At 45.0% G+C, this 22,362-nt stretch overlaps 2 protein-coding genes across 4 annotated transcripts in view; both read left to right on the forward strand.

Moving 5' to 3' along the window:
• grm8a (glutamate receptor, metabotropic 8a) overlaps positions 1-22,362 on the forward strand; it is a gene marked incomplete at both ends in the record, with an annotated part of 1,167,224 nt that overhangs the window by 557,488 nt on the left and 587,374 nt on the right. The window lies entirely within an intron of this gene.
• LOC310794938 (WD repeat-containing protein 17-like) overlaps positions 1-22,362 on the forward strand; it is a gene marked incomplete at both ends in the record, with an annotated part of 138,648 nt that overhangs the window by 92,029 nt on the left and 24,257 nt on the right. For both annotated transcript variants that reach the window (XM_083656969.1, XM_083656970.1), the window contains 4 exons: positions 3,369-3,468; positions 4,952-5,091; positions 13,635-13,746; positions 15,479-15,620. In XM_083656969.1, the coding sequence (XP_083513095.1) occupies positions 3,369-3,468; positions 4,952-5,091; positions 13,635-13,746; positions 15,479-15,620 (494 nt within the window). The remainder of the gene's footprint in view (positions 1-3,368; positions 3,469-4,951; positions 5,092-13,634; positions 13,747-15,478; positions 15,621-22,362) is intronic.

Below are 22,362 nucleotides of genomic sequence, written 5' to 3' on the forward strand. Positions count from 1 at the left end.
GGAGTTCAAACACGCCAGAGTTATCCCTCTGCACAAAAAAGGAAGCAAATTGGAACATGGTAACTACCGCCCCGTCTCAATTCTCTCTTCCATATCCAAAATAATGGAAAGAGTCATCTTTGAACAAATCAACAGTTATCTCACGTCTCATAGGCTCCTGTTTGATTTCCAGTCTGGTTTTAGAAAATCATATTCAACCGAAACCTGTTTGCTTTACCTAACAGATCACATCCGAAAGGAAGTGGATACCGGTAAGTATTGTGGTATGGTCATGCTGGACCTGCAAAAAGCATTCGACACAGTTAACCATAACATCTTACTCAGTAAACTCAGGGCTCTGGGTTTCAACAGCACGTCCCTCAACTGGGTTCGGTCCTACCTGGACAGTAGACGGCAGGTGGTAGACATAAATGGGACACTGTCCCGCCCCCTCCCCATTAGCTGCGGGGTCCCCCAGGGGAGCATTTTGGGTCCATTATTATTTTTGGTGTACATAAATGATATGCAATCTGCCTGTGACTGCCCTCTGTTCCTGTTCGCTGATGACTCCGCCCTCCTGTTCTCCGACGCGGACAAGGGGGAGGTAGAAAAAAAACTCAGCAGGGAACTTTCGAATGTTGGTGTTTGGCTCTCGGACAACAGATTGTCTCTCCACTTAGGAAAAACAGAGTCAATTTTATTTGCGTCCAAATTTAATCTTAAAAAATCCCCGGGATTTTCAATTATGGTGGGTGACGTGTCTGTACCCTCAAAGGAGGAGATCACCTACTTGGGGTGTATCCTGGACAACAAGCTCTCAGGCGAGAAGATGGCTCTAAAAGTTATTTCTAAGGTCAATCAAAAGACCAAATTTTTAGCTTGCATCTCCCCAGTCATAAACAGTGCCACGCTGTTGATACTGGCAAATTCTCTAATTCAATGCCACTTCAACTACGCCTGCTCCTCTTGGTTCACAGCCACTGCAGTCAAACTTAAAACCAGACTTCAGACGGCCCAGAATAAACTGGTGAGGGTTGTCCAGGGCCTACACCCCAGAACCTCTCTCCTCCGCTCTCACTTCCTCAGCCTCAGGTGGTTGAGAGTGGAGGAGAGGGTTTCTCATATCAAGCTGTGTATGGTCCACAGGATCATTAATCTGAAAGCCCCTGTGTACCTCTCTGGCTATTTCCGGAGGGTTAGCGAGGTGCACAGCCATTCCACCAGGGGAAGCTCAACTAACGTTGTTCTTTTTAAATTTAAAACCTTAATAGGTAAATGTACTTTTTTATACTCAGCAGCGATCCTGTGGAACAGTCTCCCCGAAAATATTAAGGATCTCAGGTCTAAACTCACGTATAAGTCCACCTTAAAACAGTGGATACAGAGCGGCCCCTAAGGTTGGCCCTTTCTGCAGTAATTGGATTCGAAATGATTATTGCAGAATTGTAAAATGTTGTGCTGTTTTACATGTATATTTGTATGTGTATTTAGGTACGTGTATATGGGTGGACGTGTGTACGTGTGTATTTATATACATATAGATGTTTTTTTTATTTTTTTTTATGTGTAACGCATGTAATGTCTATTGTGTTCAATGTCCCTCGCGCACACACGCGCTCATACATGCACACATACACTCACTCCACTTGCTTCACTTCAAGGACCACAATGGAAATAAGCCCTCGGGCTTTGTTGTGTTTTATTCCTTTTGTTTCAATGAATCTGGTCTTACGCTGTATTTCTCGTGCCATTGTTTCAATAAAGTATTCAATCAATCAAAAAACACTCCAGGACCTTGAGATGCTTCTTACGGAGCCACTCCTTAGTTGCCCTGGCTGTGTGTTTCGGGTCGTTGTCATGCTGGAAGACCCAGCCACGACCCATCTTCAATGCTCTTATTGAGGGAAGGAGGTTGTTGGCCAAGATCTCGCGATACATGGCCCCATCCATCCTCCCCTCAATACGGTGCATTCGTCCTGTCCCCTTTGCAGAAAAGCATCCCCAAAGAAGGATGTTTCCACCTCCATGCTTCACAGTTGGGATGGTGTTCTTGGGGTTGTACTCGAGTGGAGTTTATGCCAAAAAGCTCTATTTTGGTTGTATCAGACCACATGACCTTCTCCCATTCCTCCTCTGGATCATCCAGATGGTCATTGGCAAACCTCAGACGGGCCTGGACATGCGCTGGCTTGAGCAGGGGGACCGTGCGTGCGCTGCAGGATTTTAATCCATTATGGCGTAGTGTGTTACTAATGCAGGGCCGCCGCACCCTATACGCAGAGTACGCAGACTGCGTAGGGCATCATGTGACTGAGTTTTTTTTTTTTTTTTGGTGCCCTCAGTCAGGCCACTTACTGAACAGCAGGCCAGGCGCCGCCTACTGGTTTACTAGTGGTTTTATTACTTTATTCAGGGTTAAAGTGGGTGCATCTCATTGTAAAATTGGACTCGGCCCAAATTGGGCTTCAAACGGCCCAAATCTGGCTTCAACTGGCCCAAATCTGGCTTCAACTGGCCCAAATCTGGCTTCAACTGGCCCAAATCTGGCTTCAACCGGCCCAAATCTGGCTTCAACTGGCCCAAATCTGGCTTCAAACGACCCAAATCGGGCTTCAAACGGCCCAAATCTGGCTTCAAACGGACCAAATCGGGCTTCAAACGGCCCAAATTGGGCTTCAAACAGCCCAAATTTTTCGCACGCACGTCGGCCCGTATCGGCTTGGCCTGCTTGGTATCTAATGCCCGGCCTGAATTATGATCCCAGTCCGCCCCTGCTTGCATGTGCAGTTTAATAATCGCTTGTTTGCTGACATGTATGGTAATTCTAACAATTGTTTGTTTGCCACATGTAATGTAATGTGAGATACACGGAGATCAAGATGCGGCCCTGTACTAATGGTTTTCTTTGAGACTGTGGTCCCAGCTCTCTTCAGGTCATTGACCAGGTCCTGCCGTGTAGTTCTGGGCTGATCCCTCATCTTTCTCATGATCATTGATGCCCCACGAGGTGCAAACAAAGGTTTCTTTACCAAATATTAAGTTCTGTTTTTCTGATGTATCAAATATTTATTTCATGCAATAAAATGCAAATTAATTACTTAAAAATCATACAATGTACAACACCGATTGGTGGAGAGACAACTAAACAGGTGAAAACATTTGTGTCAATCAATGTTCATACAGAACAATACATAGATGCCGGTATACATTTGCATGTAAGTAAAAGTACAGAGTGTATAGACCTTCACTACTAACAACTGACATTATATAAATGCAAACCCAAAGAAAATAAAACATTATATAAATATATTCAGTGTAAGCAGTGTAGGTAGTGTGTTGGGTCTTGTATGAACACAGACCCAGGCTGAAGTAGCTCTTGTTCTGTCCAGTATCCTCCACAGGGTCTGTGAGCAACTGGCTGAGTGCTACTTCCAAGATGGCCGCTCTGTCCTGGCAGCATGCTGCCACTTAGCTATAGACAACATTAAGGTACATACGTGTGTGTGTGAGAGTGTGCGCGTGTGAGGGCGAGTGCACATGTGTGTGTAAGTGTATGTTTCAGTAGTGTGTGTGTGTGTGTGAGTGTGTGCGTGTGTGAGTGCGCGTGCACATGTGTGTAAGTGTATGTTTCAGTAGTGTGTGTGTGTCTGTGAGTGCGCGTGCACGTGTTTGTAAGTGTATGTTTCAGTAGTGTGAGTGTGCGCGTGTGTGAGGGAGCGTGCACATGTGTGTGTAAGTGTATGTTTCAGTAGTGCGTGTGTGCGCGTGTGTGAGTGCGCGTGCACATGTGTGTGTAAGGTCGTTTTCACATATAAGCTGTTTAGTCCGCTTTAACCGCGCCAGAGTTCGTTTCCTCGGATAGTGCGGTTCGTGTGGGATGGTGTGAAAGCGCAAACGAACTCTGTGGCGGAACAAACAAACGAACTCTGGTCCGCTTGAAAACGTGGGTCTCGGTTTGCTTCCAAGTGAACTCTGGCGCCGTTCGTTTGTTGTGTGAAAGCAAAACGGACTAAACACAAGAGCGCCAGTGCATCTGATGCACTCATGCAGTGCATCATGAGTAGAAGACGGTAGAAGGGAGCAAAACAAACACTGTGGCGTGCACACGTGTACTACAGTACCTGCGCGCCGCGTCGTGACATACGTCGTCATAACAACAACACAATTCTCAACAGCTGGCCCTGGGTTGCCTATCTCCTTCAGTATGTAGGCTACTCTCATCTGCAGAATGAAATGTTCAACAGCTTTCTGCCTCATCTGCAGCTCATATTGGGCACAATCTTGTTAAATAATTATTTGATAGTAACACCAAAGTAAAACCAGAAATCCCAATATCACAGGTGGTGTTGCTCCATGGTTTGTGTTTTGCGGCACTTGTGTTGTTCAGTCAGCCCTCAGCCAGACAAGAAGCCTGCTGGAGAGGAGAGATTTCCCTTCTCTAGTCTCTCCAATAGACGAGTGACTGTTTCGACCACGTGACATTGTTCAGAAAGTTTGGTGCGGTTGGAAAATTGCATGTGTGAAAGTGAACCAGACCAAATGAAAATGGCGACAATGTTGCAACTTCACCCCCCGAATTGCACCGAGTCCACCAGCTTATATGTGAAAGCGACCTAAGTGTATGTTTTAGTAGTTTAAATAGGTGGGTCTGGGAGGTAAAGTAAAAGTTGTGCAAAAGCCAAAGTTGTAATTATGTCCTAAATGGCACCTCATTCATTACAATTATCTACATATAACCATCGTGTTCAGGAGATTTATGTCAGATTTGCATACAAACACATATTCTGTGCCACATTTTATGAAGTTGTTGCCACAATTTCAATTAGCTGTTTTTCTCACGTTCACTTTAAAAGTCATCCTCTAATTTCTCCCTCTATAATCTGTAATCAGAATATATCATGCATTTAGGTATTGTACTGTAATGTAATACAGATCCAAATCCAAAACCTGTGTGTATCTGTTGTGTTCTCAGTTAGCCTTGTCTAGTCTGATCCGTGGTAATGAGCTGGAGTTGGCCGTATGTGTAGGCGTTGCCCTAGGAGAGCCAGCCAATCAGAGCACAGCTTACTGCCTGGAACTCTTGGCCAGGAAGTACATGGCCACACCTACCTGGTGAGTCCCCATCCAATCAGAAAAATTAAAGTGCCACTTTGCCGATTTTCAACCAGCTTTGTATAATTACGATAGACTCGTTTGAGATGATTCAAGATTCAAGAGATTCAAGATTCAAGATTTTTTTTTATTGTCACTCCGTAGTACAAGTATCACGTGTGAAATTCTTGTGCTGTAGGCTCCGTTACAACATAGTGCAAATAACAGTATAACAGTGCAAAAACAGGGCATGCAGTAAAACAAGAGAACAACAAGCAATAACAGTAAACCTTTCCTTTTCTTTTCTAGCGTAGACCCCTTAAAACATGATTAAACATTCTGTTTGCACAGGTGCAATAACATAGGCATAATTATCATATGTAATGGTAGCAGCTGCTACATGATTGTTTATTTGTGTGTGTTAAGGAGTCTCGTGGCCTGCGGGAAGAAACTGTCCCTCAGGCGATTTGTTCGTGCTTTTGGGACCCTGTATCTCCTCCCTGAGGGTAACAGGGAGAACAGGCTGTTGTGGGGGTGGTATGTGTCCTTGATGATCTTCAGGGACCTCCTGAGGCACCGCTGATTGTACAGTTCCTGCAGTTCTGGTAGCTCACATCCTGTTACGTGCTGGGCCGCGCGCCCATGAGCAAGTTCTGCGCAGATTCGACCAGCGCCTTGCTTGCCCCGTTGCATGATGGTTAGAAAGGTTGTCCGACTTGCTCCGCCTGCCCGACTGCGTGAGCCACGAGACTCTCGTGAGAGCGAGGCGGGCGCAGATTTGGAGCGAGGCGCCACAGTTGCTCCCCACCAACTGCTCGACTGCACAGCTCAGAGAATGATGAGAAAGCTGAGCGCCCATTGGTTCAACACAGGTGCATCACAAACCCACAGTGAAGCGTATAAACTTTAATTTTATATCTATTCCAAGCTGTCACTCCATATTTTACATAAATACCACCTGTAATGCCTACATTAAAATAAAAATAAGTAATCTGAAGGGCTGGGTCATTTGAGCAGTGAGTGTGGGTGGCGCTAATGCATGTTTTAATTTGTTTACAAACCACTGTTAAACAAAACTGTAGAAGAAGAAAAGCAGCAGTGAGTGTGCTGTGGGGTGACTTGTTGACCCCTCGCCTGACTGCGCTCGGCTGCTCTCGTCTGCTTTCCAGGCAGTCAACTCAAACAAGCCTATTGTCGGTAATATAGAGATCCAATGTCTACTCGCCTACTTTCTGCTTCAGCATAAGGACACATTCAGATAGACTCCATCGAGACGTAGTGGCCGCTGAGTGTAGTGTGGCTGTAGTAGGCTGGGGTGGGCGGATCTGTTTGTCTGTTTGATGTCTCTGTTTGATATCTGCTATTTCATGCTCATCACTTTCACGCGTATGGAGCGTGTTGAAACATTGCAACATTTCTGCTGAGTGCTGAGGCAGGCAGGCTTTCATTGACAAACTAACTAGAGGATTTGTATTGTGAAGAATAGACATACAGCTACGACTTTTGAGAGAGAGAAGAGAAGAGACGAGTGAAACCAAGCAGAGCTGTGTGTGCGTGTGTGGCATCTAGATGGGCCAGCTGCAGTGTGCAGTGTAGGGTTGGATCGCCCTGAGTACGACCTCTGTATGGTTTTCACACATCTCAGTTCTGACAGAGCCTGCAGAGCCGTAGTCAGCAGGGGCCACATTACAGAAACTCCCTATCTTATGCATTAAGTTAGGATATGACTAGTTTAAGATAGGATTTTTTCTGATTTCGTATTACAGAAGCAAATCCTAACTAACTTTAGGAATCCTATCTTTATCTTGCTAAATCCTATCTTATGTCTTGTTAGGAAATCCTAAATACTCATCCAGCATCGGTTATCAACTTTTCTGTCTGTTACCCTAGCAACCACTAGCAACAGACACCTCCTCCTTTCTCAACTCGCGGGGGAAGTAGGAGCGCTAGTAGCCTGCTATTAGCTAGTAGGCTAACGATGTGTGTTAACTTGTTGTCGAACATTTTTGAGATTGTGGGGCAATGGACCAAAAACGAAGGGCATTTAACTTCAAGGCAGATGAGTTGGAGGTTTTAGTGACCGCCGTATAAAAGGTTAAAGACGTGCTTTTCGGAAAGTTTTCAGCCACCCTCACGCGGGAGGTGAAAGAGAGGGAATGGGCGAAAATAGCAGAAACCGTCTCTGCCGCATCAGGCATTCCTCCCCCTTGGAAACTGTATGTACCAAGGAGCCAAATTGCTGATGGCTGTTGCTACCTCAGTTAAATTACGTGACATAGCAGGCTAAGATATTTTGGATATGTCGGCCACTTCAGTTTGAAAATCTCCCTTCGCAAAAAACCGAAGTGCATTTGTAAGTTGTACTACAACCGGCAGAGCCCCGTGTCGCCTAGTCGGTCTCTCCAACACAGGTCTCAGCTCCTCCGGTAGCTGCAGTATCATGTCCCGGGGCAGTCTGTATCGATTAACGAGCGTTCTGTCATCAAAACGCAAAACGTCATTCGGGTCCCGCATGAGCCTTTCGGCAAATACATTGCGCCTGTTGACATTTTGTTGGTTTTGCAAATGTAATAACAGCGCAGCCATAACGTAGGTAGGTAGGCTATAAATAGGCTATAAATTATAACCAGATGCAAGATGGCTGTTGTTCCAGTTGAAAATAGCGTAAATTAGTTAGCATAGCTGGCATCTTAAAGTTAGGAGAGCTTTTTTAAGATTTTGGGGAGTTGGGACGCTTCTGTAATACGCTTTTCCCATTTTAAATTTGGATGAGAATATTGACTTAGGAACTGTTGTTCTGTAATGGGTGTTTTCCTAAATCAAGTCCTAACTCTAATTACCATGGTTACCAATCATTTAGGATAGGATTTGGAATTTAGGAAGTTTCTGTAATGTCGCCCCAGAGGTTTAAGGGGACAGGCAGCGTACACTATTTCATGATGATCTTATGATTTTGGTATAGTGCTAACTGGGAGAGATGTCATTACAACAGTAGAAGTTGAAGAAAAGGCACCGTGAGGCTATAGAGAGGGGTGGGGTCCTTTTAATGTTAATACACATCTTTTAGATCATTAGAATGATAATAATAATAGATTTTATTTATATAGCGCCTTTCTAGATACTCAAAGCACTTCACATATCAAAGGAGGGAGGGGGAGGGAACTCAATTCATCCACCACCGATGTGTAGCACCGGGGTTACACCCCCCAGGGCACCGGGGTTACTCCCCCCAGGGCACCGGGGTTACACCCCCCAGGGCACCGGGGTTACTCCCCCCAGGGCACCGGGGTTACTCCCCCCAGGGCACCAGGGTTACACCCCCCAGGGCATCGGGGTTACTCCCCCCCAGGGCACCGGGGTTACACCCCCAAGGGCACCGGGGTTACACCCCCCAGGGCACCGGGGTTACTCCCCCCAGGGCACCGGGGTTACTCCCCCCAGGGCACCAGGGTTACACCCCCCAGGGCATCGGGGTTACTCCCCCCCAGGGCACCGGGGTTACACCCCCAAGGGCACCGGGGTTACACCCCCCAGGGCACCGGGGTTACTCCCCCCAGGGCACCGGGGTTACACCCCCCAGGGCACCAGGGTTACACCCCTACTCTTGTGAAGAGTGCAGATGGGATCTTTAATGACCACAGAGAGTCAGGACCTCGGTTTAACGTCTCATCCGAAGGACGGTGCTCACTCACAGAACAGAGTCCCTGTCTCTGCCCTGGGGCATTGGAGAGATTATTCATCAGATCAGATTATTCGTCTGACCACTGGTCCTCCAACACCACTTCAGCACGTCTCCCATCCAAGGAGTATCCTAAGCCAGACCTGCTTAGCTTCAAGGAAAGCCAGTAATGTAATGCAGGAGCCACTGGTGCTGACAATCCACACATACACACACACACACACACACACACACACACACACACACACACACACACACACACACACACACACACACACACACACACACACACACACACACACCCCTACACCTCACAAAGTTATAAGGTTAGGGTTAGGTGTATGAATGCAAGTATTATAATAAAATGTTGTATTATATTCAAGTACATAATTACATAATCCCTTTCATGGGCTTTCTTACCATAGTGATTTTCCATTATATCCTTCATACTTTTGCCACTAACAGCTAGGGCTGGGTATCGTTCAAAAATTTTCGATATCGATACCGTTTCGATACTTGGATTTCGATACCGGTTCCTGAACGATACTTTTTTCGATACCAATTTTTAGAAAAATCTATTTTAACAAAAATAAAACTGCATTACACATTTAAATTATTTTACAAATCTTTAGTTTCCCCCCCATCTTAAGTTTTACAGCAGAAAAAAATTAAACCTACTGTATTTAACATAACTTTAAGTTCTCTAAACTTATTGCCGTCCCTACAAAAAATATTGGAATACTACAAAGGAAAGAAATGTAAAACAAATAAATCAGTGGAATAGTTTTCAGTGCAAAACAGAGAGTTGCAAATCAGTGTTTAATGCTCACTGATGCAACAGAACTCTATTCTTGTCCAAACTGATGAGATGGATCCACTTAATGCATGGAAGACTAGTTGAGCATTGACTAGCCTATCAATAATGGCACAAAGTGAATCCCATTTATTTTCAACAAACTATCATGACATCAGCGTTTGTTAACGAGTTGCTAAAAATACATAATGGGCGATAACTGCCCGCTTGCACATAACGTTAACGCTAATTAATTAAACAGCTAGCGTTGCAGATCAGTGTTTAATGCCGCATTCATGACAACTCGGCCCGCCGGAGGTTTCAACACGGAACCTCTGCCCTGGACAGATTTGCGTTCACGCTGCACCTCCCGCTCGGGGGGAAAGCCCAAACTGTTGCTATAGCAACCCGCGTTAGCATGGTAGCTACCTACTAGCGAACAATGCTAACCGAACATGCTGAATGCTGAATTTCACACAGAGCGAAACACAGATGATACAAACACATATGAAACGTTAACATTACATAATTAAGAACTCAACTTGTGTGTTAAAACGTCAACAAACGTCTTTATAATAATTCTGTGATTATCATTAACGATGCAAGTAGCCATTTTGATGTGGCTGTGACGTCAACTCGGAGAAACCGGAGCTCTGAATGATACCCGAATTTCCGAGCTGTAATTCTGGCCTGGACGACCGTTCAATTCACTTTTTACAGGTCGGAACCCATTTTTTCCGGCGGTCTTGCTCGAGTTGTCTTGAATGGGGTATAATGCTCACTGCTGCAACAGAACGTCATTCTTGTCAAATCTGACGAGACAGCTCCACTTCATGCATTCAGTGACTAGCCTATCAATATAAATGAATCACATTTACATTCAACAAACTATCATGACATCAGTGTTTGTTAACGAGTTGCTAAAAATACACAAAGCCCGCTTGCGGATAACGTTACGGCGGCAATTAATTTCAACGATCTAATGCTAGCTACAACTCACAGCCAGATGCATGGATTTGTCAGACTGAGGGATCTGTAGCCTGTACTACGTAGCTAGTTTAATGCCTTATCCGAGTAAGTTTGAGTTTGAACCTGGTTTAGCCGTACTACAAAGCAAGTTAACTTCTAATCACCATGGCAACTCATGCTGCAAAGCTAACCTGGTCCCGACCAGGTTAGCTTCAGAGGATAAGATCAAAATCCATGACAGACCCATATAATCGGCTCTCTGGAGTCACTCACCATTCATATAAGATCGCCATATGAAAAATAGATTGCAGTCAACTGAGAATAGAACAAGAAAAACATTTGTGGCTCTGTAGGTTACATAATTAAATTAAGCCTACTTACCACTTTATGTCTTAACAGCTCAACGATGCGTGGAGAAATATGATCACTATTAATCACCGCAGCGCATATCATAAACGAGTGAGGGTGATATTCTCCTACATGCCAGAAAAGCCTATACATATAATATAGATATGGGATAAATATGGGATAGCTCCAATACTAAATATGCAGGCTACTCTTGCATGTTTCAGCTAACTGTGTCCTGTAGGCTGTATGCCAATATATGAGCAAAAATAGGCTAGTTTTTATCAATGAAAAGTATGCCCGCATCGTCTCAATTCAGTTCAGCAGTTTTCTCTTTTATATTAGGATATCGTTATTATAGCCTATAGCCTATATGAATTATTCGATCAGTGCAACCACACACACATAATGAGTGATAGAGATCATTATTAATTGAGCATGCTTTCTAAATCTATGGTCTAAATAGGCATTGTGGAAATTTATAGACTGAGATTACACATTTAATGTACATTTACACTCGCACAAAGCTGCTGTAGGAGACAGAAATCGCTGATCAAAGTAAATCAAATGACTGATGTGAATAGGCTACAAGCGGCAGCTTTAGACAGTCCTTCCGCAGACTATGTCCAACGCGGATTTTCATTCTGACATAGGCTACATTAAATATCCGCAAAAATCTCTGATCCCACTGCGCTTTCATTGAATGAGGAAATGGGTGTGGGCGTGGATCAACTCAGCTGTTCATAATGTGATTGGCTAGCGCACCTCTTTCGCGTGGACGCGCGCCTGTGCACGAGCGAAAAACGTGCGTGTGCACAGGCAGATCCCAGATAAACCCAGCTTCAGTTATCGAGTAGAAAACCAGCGTCGTAGTATCGTTAAACTAGATAGCTTTGATCCTGTTCAGTCAAACCAGATCAAAGTGACAGATCGCGGGTCTGTTAACTCATTCACTGCCAATATCTGACTGGCATTTTTGGCACAGGCCAAGTATTTCCATAATGTTTGGTCATCTTTCAAGACCCACAGTAAATTCTGTACTAGGACTACAGTGATGTCCAATACCTTGAAATGAAGATCTAAGTCTCTACTTTCATCCCCAAAAAGAAAGTTAGCTTTTAGCATGTTCTGTACTCTACTTATAACCCTTTTTATACACCCCATGTTCACCAAAAAAGCCTGTCTGGGAAGAGAAAAGGGAGAAAAAAGCATTTTTGTAAAAGGGCACAATCTCAGGCATAACTCACTCTCAATTATTTTATTTTGAACTGTATTGACATCAGACATGTAAATATTATTCGTTAGGACACAAATGACAAAAAAAAAATATATATATATATATATATACACACATGAAGTGCTTTTTTTTTACATTCAACAATACAGTTTACTCGGTGTGAGTGTGCAGACAGACAGACAGACAGACAGACACACCGACAGACAGACAGACAGACAGACAGACAGACAGACAGACAGACACACACACACACACACACACACACACACACACACGATCCCCCTTTTAGATTTCTAACCCAACATAGGATAAGCAATAACCACGCCCTGTGGCGCTGGGATTGGCCAGGAGCAACACTGGAGGGCACGCAGCCCAGCGATTTCATGAACCAACTGAAGAGCTCTTGAGAAGGACAGCGGGCTGCTGTGAGTGCCTTCTGCCCGCTGCTGCCTAGCTGTTCCTGTGTTTATTTTTGATTTGTTCTGGTCCTCGTCCTCGTCCCTGTCATATCAACTCTGCTATTTGATCGTTCCCGTTTTCCCCTCGGCTATTCAACACGTCCTCACCGCCCTCGCAAACTGATCGATCATTTCCTCATTCCTCCGATGATCAAACACATCTCTTGATTACTTTCTCCCGTTTTCTCATGGCTGGCACAGAGGAAGGCGAAGTAAGTATCGAAACTTGATACCAAGCCCTACTAACAGCCCTTCCCATTAACAATGCCGCTGCCTGCTACAGCCAACAGGCTCGTCAACGCTTTTCTGCGCTGGTCCTAGGTTTCACCTAGCCTTGTTAATTTGTACCTTTGACTCGAATGTTCTAATGGTCTTTTGCATGCTAAATTACCACAACCCTAAGATCCTAGGAAAAGAAAATATTAAATATGAAGCGACTTCATTATTCATCTCACTTATGGAGATGTTGAACTTTGATAGTGCCTTGGGTTGTGTAGCTTCCTGGCCATGATATAACCCCACAATCGCCACGTTGCTCTGGGACTCCGGAGGACACTTACAGAATTGCATTTCTTTCTCTCTCTCTCTCCATTCACTGTTATTGTGGTGAAACAGGTCTGAAAATCACACATAAACGAATAGGAACAAAGTAGATTCTGACATTAAAATGAATCATTCTGCTGAATTGTGGTTAAAGGGATATGCCACTTTTCCAGGAGTTTAGCTCATTTGCCATATCCCCCCAACATAACCAAGGTACACCATGCCTTTACCGTCACTGTCTGAGCAGTATACAGTGAGCTACAGTATAATGAGTATATACGATATTTTTTGAGTTTGATCCACCCAACCTAGAGGCTTCTATCAATGGGCCACCCATAGTCTCAATCACCATTGTGTTAACTCAGCTGGCGATAGATTGTGACTTAACAGAAATGTATTCACATGAAAATATTTGAAATTATAATTTTAAAGTAAGCCGCTGTCATGAAACCAAAAGGTCAGGGTTACGATCAAAGTGAGCTTGCAACCCCCTTCTCTTGCTTTGTGAGATCTTTTCATCCTTGCTGTGTTTACAACCAGGGAGCTATCAGCTGACCTGCTCCACATGATTCCTGACAAGAAGCTTCTATTGGCCAAGCTCTGTGCATTTTACCCAGGAAGTACTGCTAAAATCAACCAATTACATGAGAGGGTGAGTCAGCATCAATCACTTAAATATAAATTTAGTTTTTGTATTCAATGGAATGACTCTTCTATGTTTTCTGCTGATGTGTTATGATATATATATATATATATATATATATATATTAGGGCTGTCAAACGATTCATTTTATTAATCGTGATTAATCGTGATTAATCGTGATTAATCGTGATTAATCGTGCGATTAACTATAGTTAATCACGATTAATCGCATCTTTGTATCGCATGTTTAAAATGCCATTATTCTGCATTTCAAAGCATTTTTAATTAGATATTAATCATTCTTACCAGTGTGTCGTGATTGGGAATCAAATGAATGCAAATAAATGTACTTTGTGATCTTGAATTTTAGTTTTGGAATGTAGACAGGAGGTAACAATGTCTACAAAATATATCTAGAACCGATACTTCCAGCGGCGGCGCTGTGGAGCAGTCGAAACCCAAAATGACACAGCCGAAGAAGGCTGTGTCTGAGCTAAAAACTTTGGCACTTCCATGTGAATAATGGCTCAGTATTGGAAACTGTGTATTGATAATGAAGAATGAGTGATGAGTCTCGCACTAGCTAGCTGGCCGCTAGCTGGCCGCTAGCTACTTTTAGTTGATCGCTCGCCTCAAACTCGATGTACTTCGGTGACATTTTAATTCCGTTTTACACAAGGTGCAAACTACGGCTCTTGACTTGTCCACTGTGCCATTTGGGGAGTTTTTTTTTAAGTAAAACGAGCCATTTAAAAGCGTATTGCTGTCGTTCTCTTCCATGCCTCCTGCACAAGCAGGAGACAGGAAACCGAACGGCTTGACTACAAGTACGGGTGCGACGAAGGGACAAAATAGCGGCATGCGATTAACGTGATAAAAAAACGCGTTATGGTCGGCACGCATTAACGCGCGATTAACGTGTTAGCGCTGACAGCCCTAATATATATATATATTTAGAACAAGGCTCTCTTGAATACTCGATTCTGATTGGTCAATCAACAAGATTCACCGATCATTATTTCTCGACAACCGACCGCTGCTCTGCCACACCTGGATTAATCAGTTGATAAGAGCCTTTTGTCAGCAAGACACTACTAATTAGGCCAACCAGTTGCAGCTGTGGTGTCTTGTGTGCCAATTACGAATGAAACCGCTTTGTCGTTGAAAACGCTATTAAAAAATCTATTTGAATAATTATTTTTGTCAGATTATTGAATGATTTAGTTGTAGGCCGTGTTCTAAGCGGGATAATGGATAGTGAGCCGGTGATTACTGGAAATAATGACCTTCAGGTGAATGATTAAGCCCTCCGCTGCGCGTCAGGCTCAATCATTCACCTGTCGGTCATTATTTCGCCAGTAATCACCGGCTCACTATCCATTATCCCTTACATATATATATATATATATATATAAAAGAAAGTAGTGCCCTGTGCACAGCTGTGCTGCTAGTCCCACGCACACCAGGTTGTTAGATTGACTTCTTTTATTTAAGTTACAAAACTAAGGCAAACTATTTTTGTAACTTAAATGAAAGAAGTCAATCTAACAACCTGGATCTCCTCACTGTTGCGATATATATATATATATATATATATATATATATATATATATATATATATATATACAATGAATGTCAGTGGCGTGATGGTGATAATAACTATGAGGCCAGTTGCAGGTTTGATGTTTTGGTTTTGGTTGGTTTGTTTAATGTTTGTCATTTGATCTGTTTGTCATTCCAGTGTGGTCTCCCTCCATTAGAGGAGTGCAAGGCCTTGGCAGAGGCAGCCATGTCTGAAGGAGATTTGTTTTCAGCCATTAAATTCCACCTACTCAGCTATGAACCTGAGAATGCTCTACGCATAGGCATTGATCACGTTAAAGGTACTGGCAGCTCACCCTGGACATGTGTGTATGTGTATTTAGGGGTTCAAGTCCCGAAGGGGCTGAAACCCTATTGTTTTTGTGCTGGGTTATTAGGGGTTCAAGCCCCAAAGGGGCTGAAACCCTATTGTTTTTGTGCTGGGTTATTAGGGGTTCAAGCCCCGAAGGGGCTGAAACCCTATTGTTTTTGTGCTGGGTTATTAGGGGTTCAAGCCCCGAAGGGGCTGAAACCCTATTGTTTTTGTGCTGGGTTATTAGGGGTTCAAGCCCCAAAGGGGCTGAAACCCTATTGTTTTTGTGCTGGGTTATTAGGGGTTCAAGCCCCGAAGGGGCTGAAACCCTATTGTTTTTGTGCTGGGTTATTAGGGGTTCAAGCCCCGAAGGGGCTGAAACCCTATTGTTTTTGTGCCGGTTTATTCTTGTTCTTGTCCTTGTTGTTGTTGTTCATCTGCCCCGACGCAAATTCCCGTGAGTTGGGGGTAGATACCTGAGATTTGGCACAAAGACAGATATTGGTGGCTGGTTGCTGCTCAAAAAATATTTTTCGAATCAGCCTGAAGGTGGCGCTATAATTAAAGGTTTTACATTAAAGGCCATAACTTCCACGCGGTTTGTCCGATTTTCAAACTTTTTTTTCCAGATGTTCATGTGAACCTGCTCTACAAATTTGCCTCAAGGACCCTTAACTCATTGAGTGCCAATGACGACTATCATCGTCAATTCAAATAGTAACGTAGAGTGCCAATGACGACTAAAGTCGTCAATTGCGTTTTTTGACGGTGGGACGTGGATCAAAGCCTGATGCATCTCCTGTGAAAGTATGGGGGATGTCGAATGTGTAGAAGCTATTTTACGGACCCATTAGGTGGCGACAGTGCTCTCCAGATTAGAGAAAGGTGAGGAAAAACAGCAGAAGAAGCCCCGTGATGAAACGGAAACCGATGCTGGAGCCAGAGCCGTATAGATTGCTCTGGCTGGAGCTAACGTTAGCTGCGAACAGCAGTCAATCCGCTCCCACAACTGAGCCCCTCTGTCTCTGCTGCATAGTTTCTCCACACGATTAGCCGCCAGAAAAGCAGCACCCGACGCCGAAGGGCCAAACCATTCTCAGCAGTCCGGTTTGGCTTTTCGGTGTCGCGCTGGGAGCCAGCGCACAAAAACGGAGCGCTCCGAAAATAGACGCTGGGTGCTGTGTGTTAGTGTGGGGTTGAGTTTGAGTTGAGGTTGAGTTTCTGCCAGCTCCGCCGGCATGCAGGCTGTGTGTTGGTGTGGGGGTGAGTTTCTCCCAGCTCTGGCATGCAAGCTGTGTGTTGGTCTGGGGATGAGTTTATCCCCGGCAGCTCCATGCAGAGATTCGTCGCCTGACGCAGCTAGCAGAGATTCGAGCAGAGCCACCAGAGACACTCCCACAGAGGAGGAGTTTGCAGTTGAGGGGGGTGGGGGTGCTGTTTTATTGAAGGAAATTACTGTTCAGATGTTTCAGGTCAGAAAATATTAGCTTCAGAGTCAGTGATTTGCTTGAAATGCTTAATTTCACAAAAGGCTCATTATCTCAGCTTATAGTCTGAAACGTCTGTTTTTGGTGAAATCAACCTATCTTCTCCGGCTGATAACTAAAGAACGGAAAATGATATCAATAAACTTTTTTTTGCTGATGATACAATAGAGTCTCATCGTTCTTTGTGCGTGTTCGGTGTTTACATAGTAATATCACACAATATTCTGTGGGCCTCGAGAAATCACTGAAAACGCTCTGAAAGGGCTGGCACTGGGAGCATCCGTTTTCCAAAAGTGGCTGGCACTCAATGAGTTAAGGTCCATCTGGAAAATTTTGGGGATATTTTGAAAAGTTTGGAAAACACATTTTCGACATCTCCTCCTAGACCGTTTGACCGATTTCCACCAAAATCGGCAGGAAGCATCTAGGGATTTTTGAAATCTACTTTCCTGAAATTTGGCACAAAGACAGATATTGGGTGCTAATTTCAAGAAATGTTTTTTGAATCGGCCTGAAGGTGGCGCTATAATTAAAGGTTTTACATTAAAGGCCATAACTTCCACGCCCTTTGTCCGATTTTCAAACTTTTTTTTTTGTTTACATGTTCAGGTGAACTTGCTCTACAAATTTGCCTCAAGGACCCTCAAGGTCCGTCTGGAAAACTTTTGAGATATTTGAAAAGTTTGGAAATCGCATAATCGGTTGCAAACTTCTCAGCCTCATCTGGAATGGCATTTCTGACATGCTATTTCGCAATTTGACCAAAAGGGGGCGCCGCAGATGTAAAAAGTGGGCGTGGCCTAACACAAAATATGCCGTGACTTCACACCCGTTTGTAACTCCCAGGCTGTTTCTCCAATTTTCAAGCTACTTTTTTCCACATGTTCACCTGAACGTGCTCTACAAATTTGCCTCAAGGACTATTAGGTGTTCAATTTGCACAAGGCTTGAACCCCTGCCATTGCAGCTTGCGGCTATTTGTGTGTATTTTTTTAAATAAAATTTATTTTCAATTTTTATAGAACAATATATGACAAGACAGGCTCAGACATAGGAAAAGAAAGAAAAGGAAAAAAAATTAAACAATGGGATGTTGCCTGGGCTTGCTCCGCGAGAGCAAGTCCACCCCGAAGTTCAGCCAGCCCGGCAAGTGTGCTGCTGACAGGGAGAGCAGGCGGATGTGGCGCCCATCGGTGTATCTCTGCCGCTAACTGGTTCAAGGCCTTCGACCGTACACCGCCCTGGTTGTTCAAGTAGGCGATTGTGGCCATGTTGTCCGAATGAATCAGAACGTGGTGACCATGTATCTGATGTCGGAAGTGGCGTAGAGCCCGGCGAATATCAAGAAATATAATCTACTAAGTTTTGACAGTTTTGTCGGCTTCTCATTTTTAAAACTGATTTTTAAATGTGTGAACAGTCTTGCTCCAGAGATACTCTGCCAGTTAGTAAACAAACAAGACGGTGGTGTTAGAACTAGGGGTGCAGCAAGCGGGAACTGTAGAACAGCGAAACGCAGAACAACATTCGGACATCCTTCTCGGTAATAGGTACCAAATTATGGAACACATTACCACCTGAAATAAAAACATGGACAGAACTCACCGTTTTTAACACACAAGCAAAACAATGGCTGAAACTGAAACAAGCCTGTGAACATTGACTTTTACATAGTATTGTACGATTTTAGTTTTCTGTCCTTATCTGTTTTTTTTGTCTTTATTTTGTTCTGTTTTATATAGTTCATTTTTAACGTTTTGGTACTGTTTTAACCTTTCTCTTGAACTTTTGTTTTAATAGTAAAGGCCTAAGTTTGTTATTTAGAAGGGGGGGTCACTGGAGGGATTTGGTGTGCTCTGAAATAAAATCTGTGCCCCTTCTCTGATCAAAATATATTTTCCCTTGTGACTCGCCCGGCTGGCTTCCCATAGACCCCTTGAGTGAAATCCCAAGTATATCGTTTACAAGAACATAAGCACCTTAGGTAGCTGGCGGCACCACTTTGTAATGTTGATTATATATATATATTTTTTTTTCTTTCTTTCTTTCCCCTGTGTCTGAGCCTGTTTGTCTGTTTTGTCTTGTTTGTGTTCTATAAAAATTTAAAATATGAAAAAAATAATATATATATATATATATATATATATTTTTTTTTTTTGAAAAATATGATTGACCCTCCCCAAACAATATGCTATTTAGCTAGAAAAAAGCTCTCAATTGCCGCTGTCCCATCATTGAGAATAATAAATTGCTGACCTGCTTTAGTCCTATAGATTAAAACAGGGATGCCGAGTGATTGGTAGGCAATCCCGAAACCATTCTATTTGAATGTGTTCACGTTCAAAAAAAGAAGAAAACAACTTAAACGCAAAACTGAAATGAAGCCATCCACATGGTTTGTCGCCGTTGTTGTGAGGCAGCAGTAACTCTTCCAGCACTCGTTTGATTCCTCTCAGTTTGTTGTCCTCCTTTTTGTCCAAAGCATCTTCGAATTTGACAAGAACATCGACAGCAGAGAGAGACTGCAGCGAAATCCTTAATCTTCTGTGCAGAAAGCTGGTTTTATGGACATTCGTCCTCTCTATATTTTTTGATGCCATGTCTGTTTGTTTGTTCGACTTTGTTCCAGTGGGTTATTCGCGCTGGAAATGTACTTCCGTATTATCACCAGAAAAGCGCCACTGATTCGCCAGATACTGTACACGCCTACTGTCTGGATAGGCCAAGCACAAAGATCGACAGATAGGACCGCCAAAGAGAAACAATGCACCGGGACATACCAAACAGTTTGGACAGGAGGGGTGTAAATGAAGCAACTCAGTAGTTGTTGAAGTCCGAAAAGCAAACATAAAAAAAAAAATATATATATATATATTTTTATCGAATCAAAATTGTATACCCCTCCCCTGGACTCAAATTAAAGAGAGTGTACCCTCCCTAAGACTAAATTTAAAACAGGATGACCCTTCCCTAAATAACAAACGGTCCCTAACCAGGGACAGGGGTTGCAAATTAGTCTTGGCTAGAAACCTGTATGCATGACATCTGTTTTGTAGGTCATATGAAAAATGTTCAATGCATTTGTCCCTGTTCAATAAACAAATAAATAAATGAAACCGCCTCCAGCTCTAGCATGTTTATGTGGCGAAGCTCCTGGGCTCCCCACTGGCCGTTTGCCGAGAGGCCGTTGCACACCGCGCCCCATCCCCATTGCGAGGTGTCGGTGCGAATGACACGCCTGAGTGGAACGGGCCCCAATCGCACACCCGTGGAGAGCCAGCGAGGCTCCGCCCAGGTAAGCAGCGTCCGTCAAGCCAGACTCATCAAATACACTTTCGATGATGGTCCCTGTCTGGATCGAGGCGGTGACTGAGGAACCAGATCTGGAATGGACGCATGCGTAGTCGTCCCAGCGGGAGCATGGCAACCGCCGCAGCCCTATTCCCCAGGAATACAGTGCACTGATGCACCGACGCTGTGCGCCCCGCACGCAGGGCTTTGGCTAACCGCACAATGCGCCCCCGCCTGAAGCCGCGCCGTCATCGCCAACGAGCTCAACTCCAGCCCCAGGAAGGTGGTCACCTGAGCCGGGGCGAGGCAACTCTTCTGCCAGTTTATCAAAAACCCCAGGGTCTGCAGGTAGTCCATCAATGCCCTGGTATACGCAGTGGCGAGGTCCCTTGAGTCCGCCGCTTTGAGCACGTTGTCGAGGTAGACGTAGACGCGTATCCCCTTCGCACCGAGGGGAGCCAGCGGCGTGTTCACACAGTCGCTGAATGTCTGCGACTCAAGGACAGGCCGAAGGAGAGGCCACAGAACTCATAGGCCACCCCCTGGAAGCAAAACCTGAGGTATTTCCTGTGCCTCTCCACCACCCCGCGAGGAGGGGAGTAGCACGCTCTGCAGCGCGCGCAAAGGCTCAGCCCATGGTGGGTAAGCCACTAGGAGGTAGCTCCTCGCGGACGGCAGCGGCCCGGTAGCGACGCGCCAGCATGAGGAGGGCGGCACACTTACGACAGAAGTGTGAGTCCGCTAATGGCCCCAGACAGAACATGCACAGATCGTGCGGGTCGTCCGAAGCTATCTCGGCACGGCACCGAGACAGAGTGGCCACTTCCTGTCCATAGCTTAGCGAGGCGGGTCTGAAAACGTTAGGGTTGTACTACAACCCAGGTTTTACGAGTGAGAACGAGAGCTCTCACTCTAGTGCCTTATCCGCTGCGTACGCAGCCCTATGGAAGACATTTTCGCTCCGAAAATTACCTTTTTATTGAAACCGACCACCCACCAGTAGGTGGCGTGGTGCCCCCCTGGGGCTGACGTGGTTCCACGTGACTACGTCACGCCCCGTCAGCCCCGGGTACGCCACTCACTCTTCCAGCCCGCTGAGAACCGACGCAACCAACGACGCATCGACGCAGCAAGGCTGGGTAGTGAGAGCTCTCGTTCTCACTCGTAAAACCCGGGTTGTAGTACAACCCTAATGTTTTACTTCGTTTCGAACTCAAGCTCTCACTCTAGTGCCAAATTCAACCGCCCTTGCTGCCGGGAGCACCCCACAGGGCGACCCGAGAGGCATCGGTGAACCACGGCCGCATGGCAACGTTCATGCCTGACCGTATGACATTTTAGAGCGGCAACGATACTACTTTCTTGCCACTGACATTACCGCGTGTGCGAACCGCGAACCGGACACGTCAACAAACAAACGTGTGATGAGAGGACCATGAGGCTGCGGCGCACATGTCCTCCACCGAAACACCACGCAACAACGCAGAGGATGTCGCAACACCCTGCGTAGAATTTGCCTTGATACCCTCCGGGGGTATCTTACCCACGGCAGAGTATGCCAAAGCGATCGCCTCCACTATCCAGTGTGATAAGCGATCCTTGGAAAGGGGCCCACCCTGGGCCTTCTGCCCAAAGCAGACCAACAACTGGTTTGTAGTGCGTAATGAACGTGTCCTGGCCACATAGGCCGAGAGCGCCCTTACGGGGCACAGCGTGTGCAAGCGCCTCTCCTCACCCGAACTGAACGGCGGGGGACAGAATGCTGATAAGTCTATGACCATAGCTGGCATTAATATTCTTAGGTTGGTAAGCCGGGTTAGGTCGCAACGTAACCCTGCGCCCATCATTCCCAAAAACCATACAGGCCTTCTGCACCGAGAGGGCAATCAGGTCACCAACTCTCTTTCCTGACGACAAGGCCAGCAGCAGCGCGGTCTTTAAAGACAGAACTTT

The sequence above is a fragment of the Poromitra crassiceps genome, assembly GCF_964638095.1.
Source record: "Poromitra crassiceps genome assembly, chromosome: 2".
Taxonomy (NCBI): Eukaryota; Metazoa; Chordata; class Actinopteri; order Beryciformes; family Melamphaidae; genus Poromitra; species Poromitra crassiceps.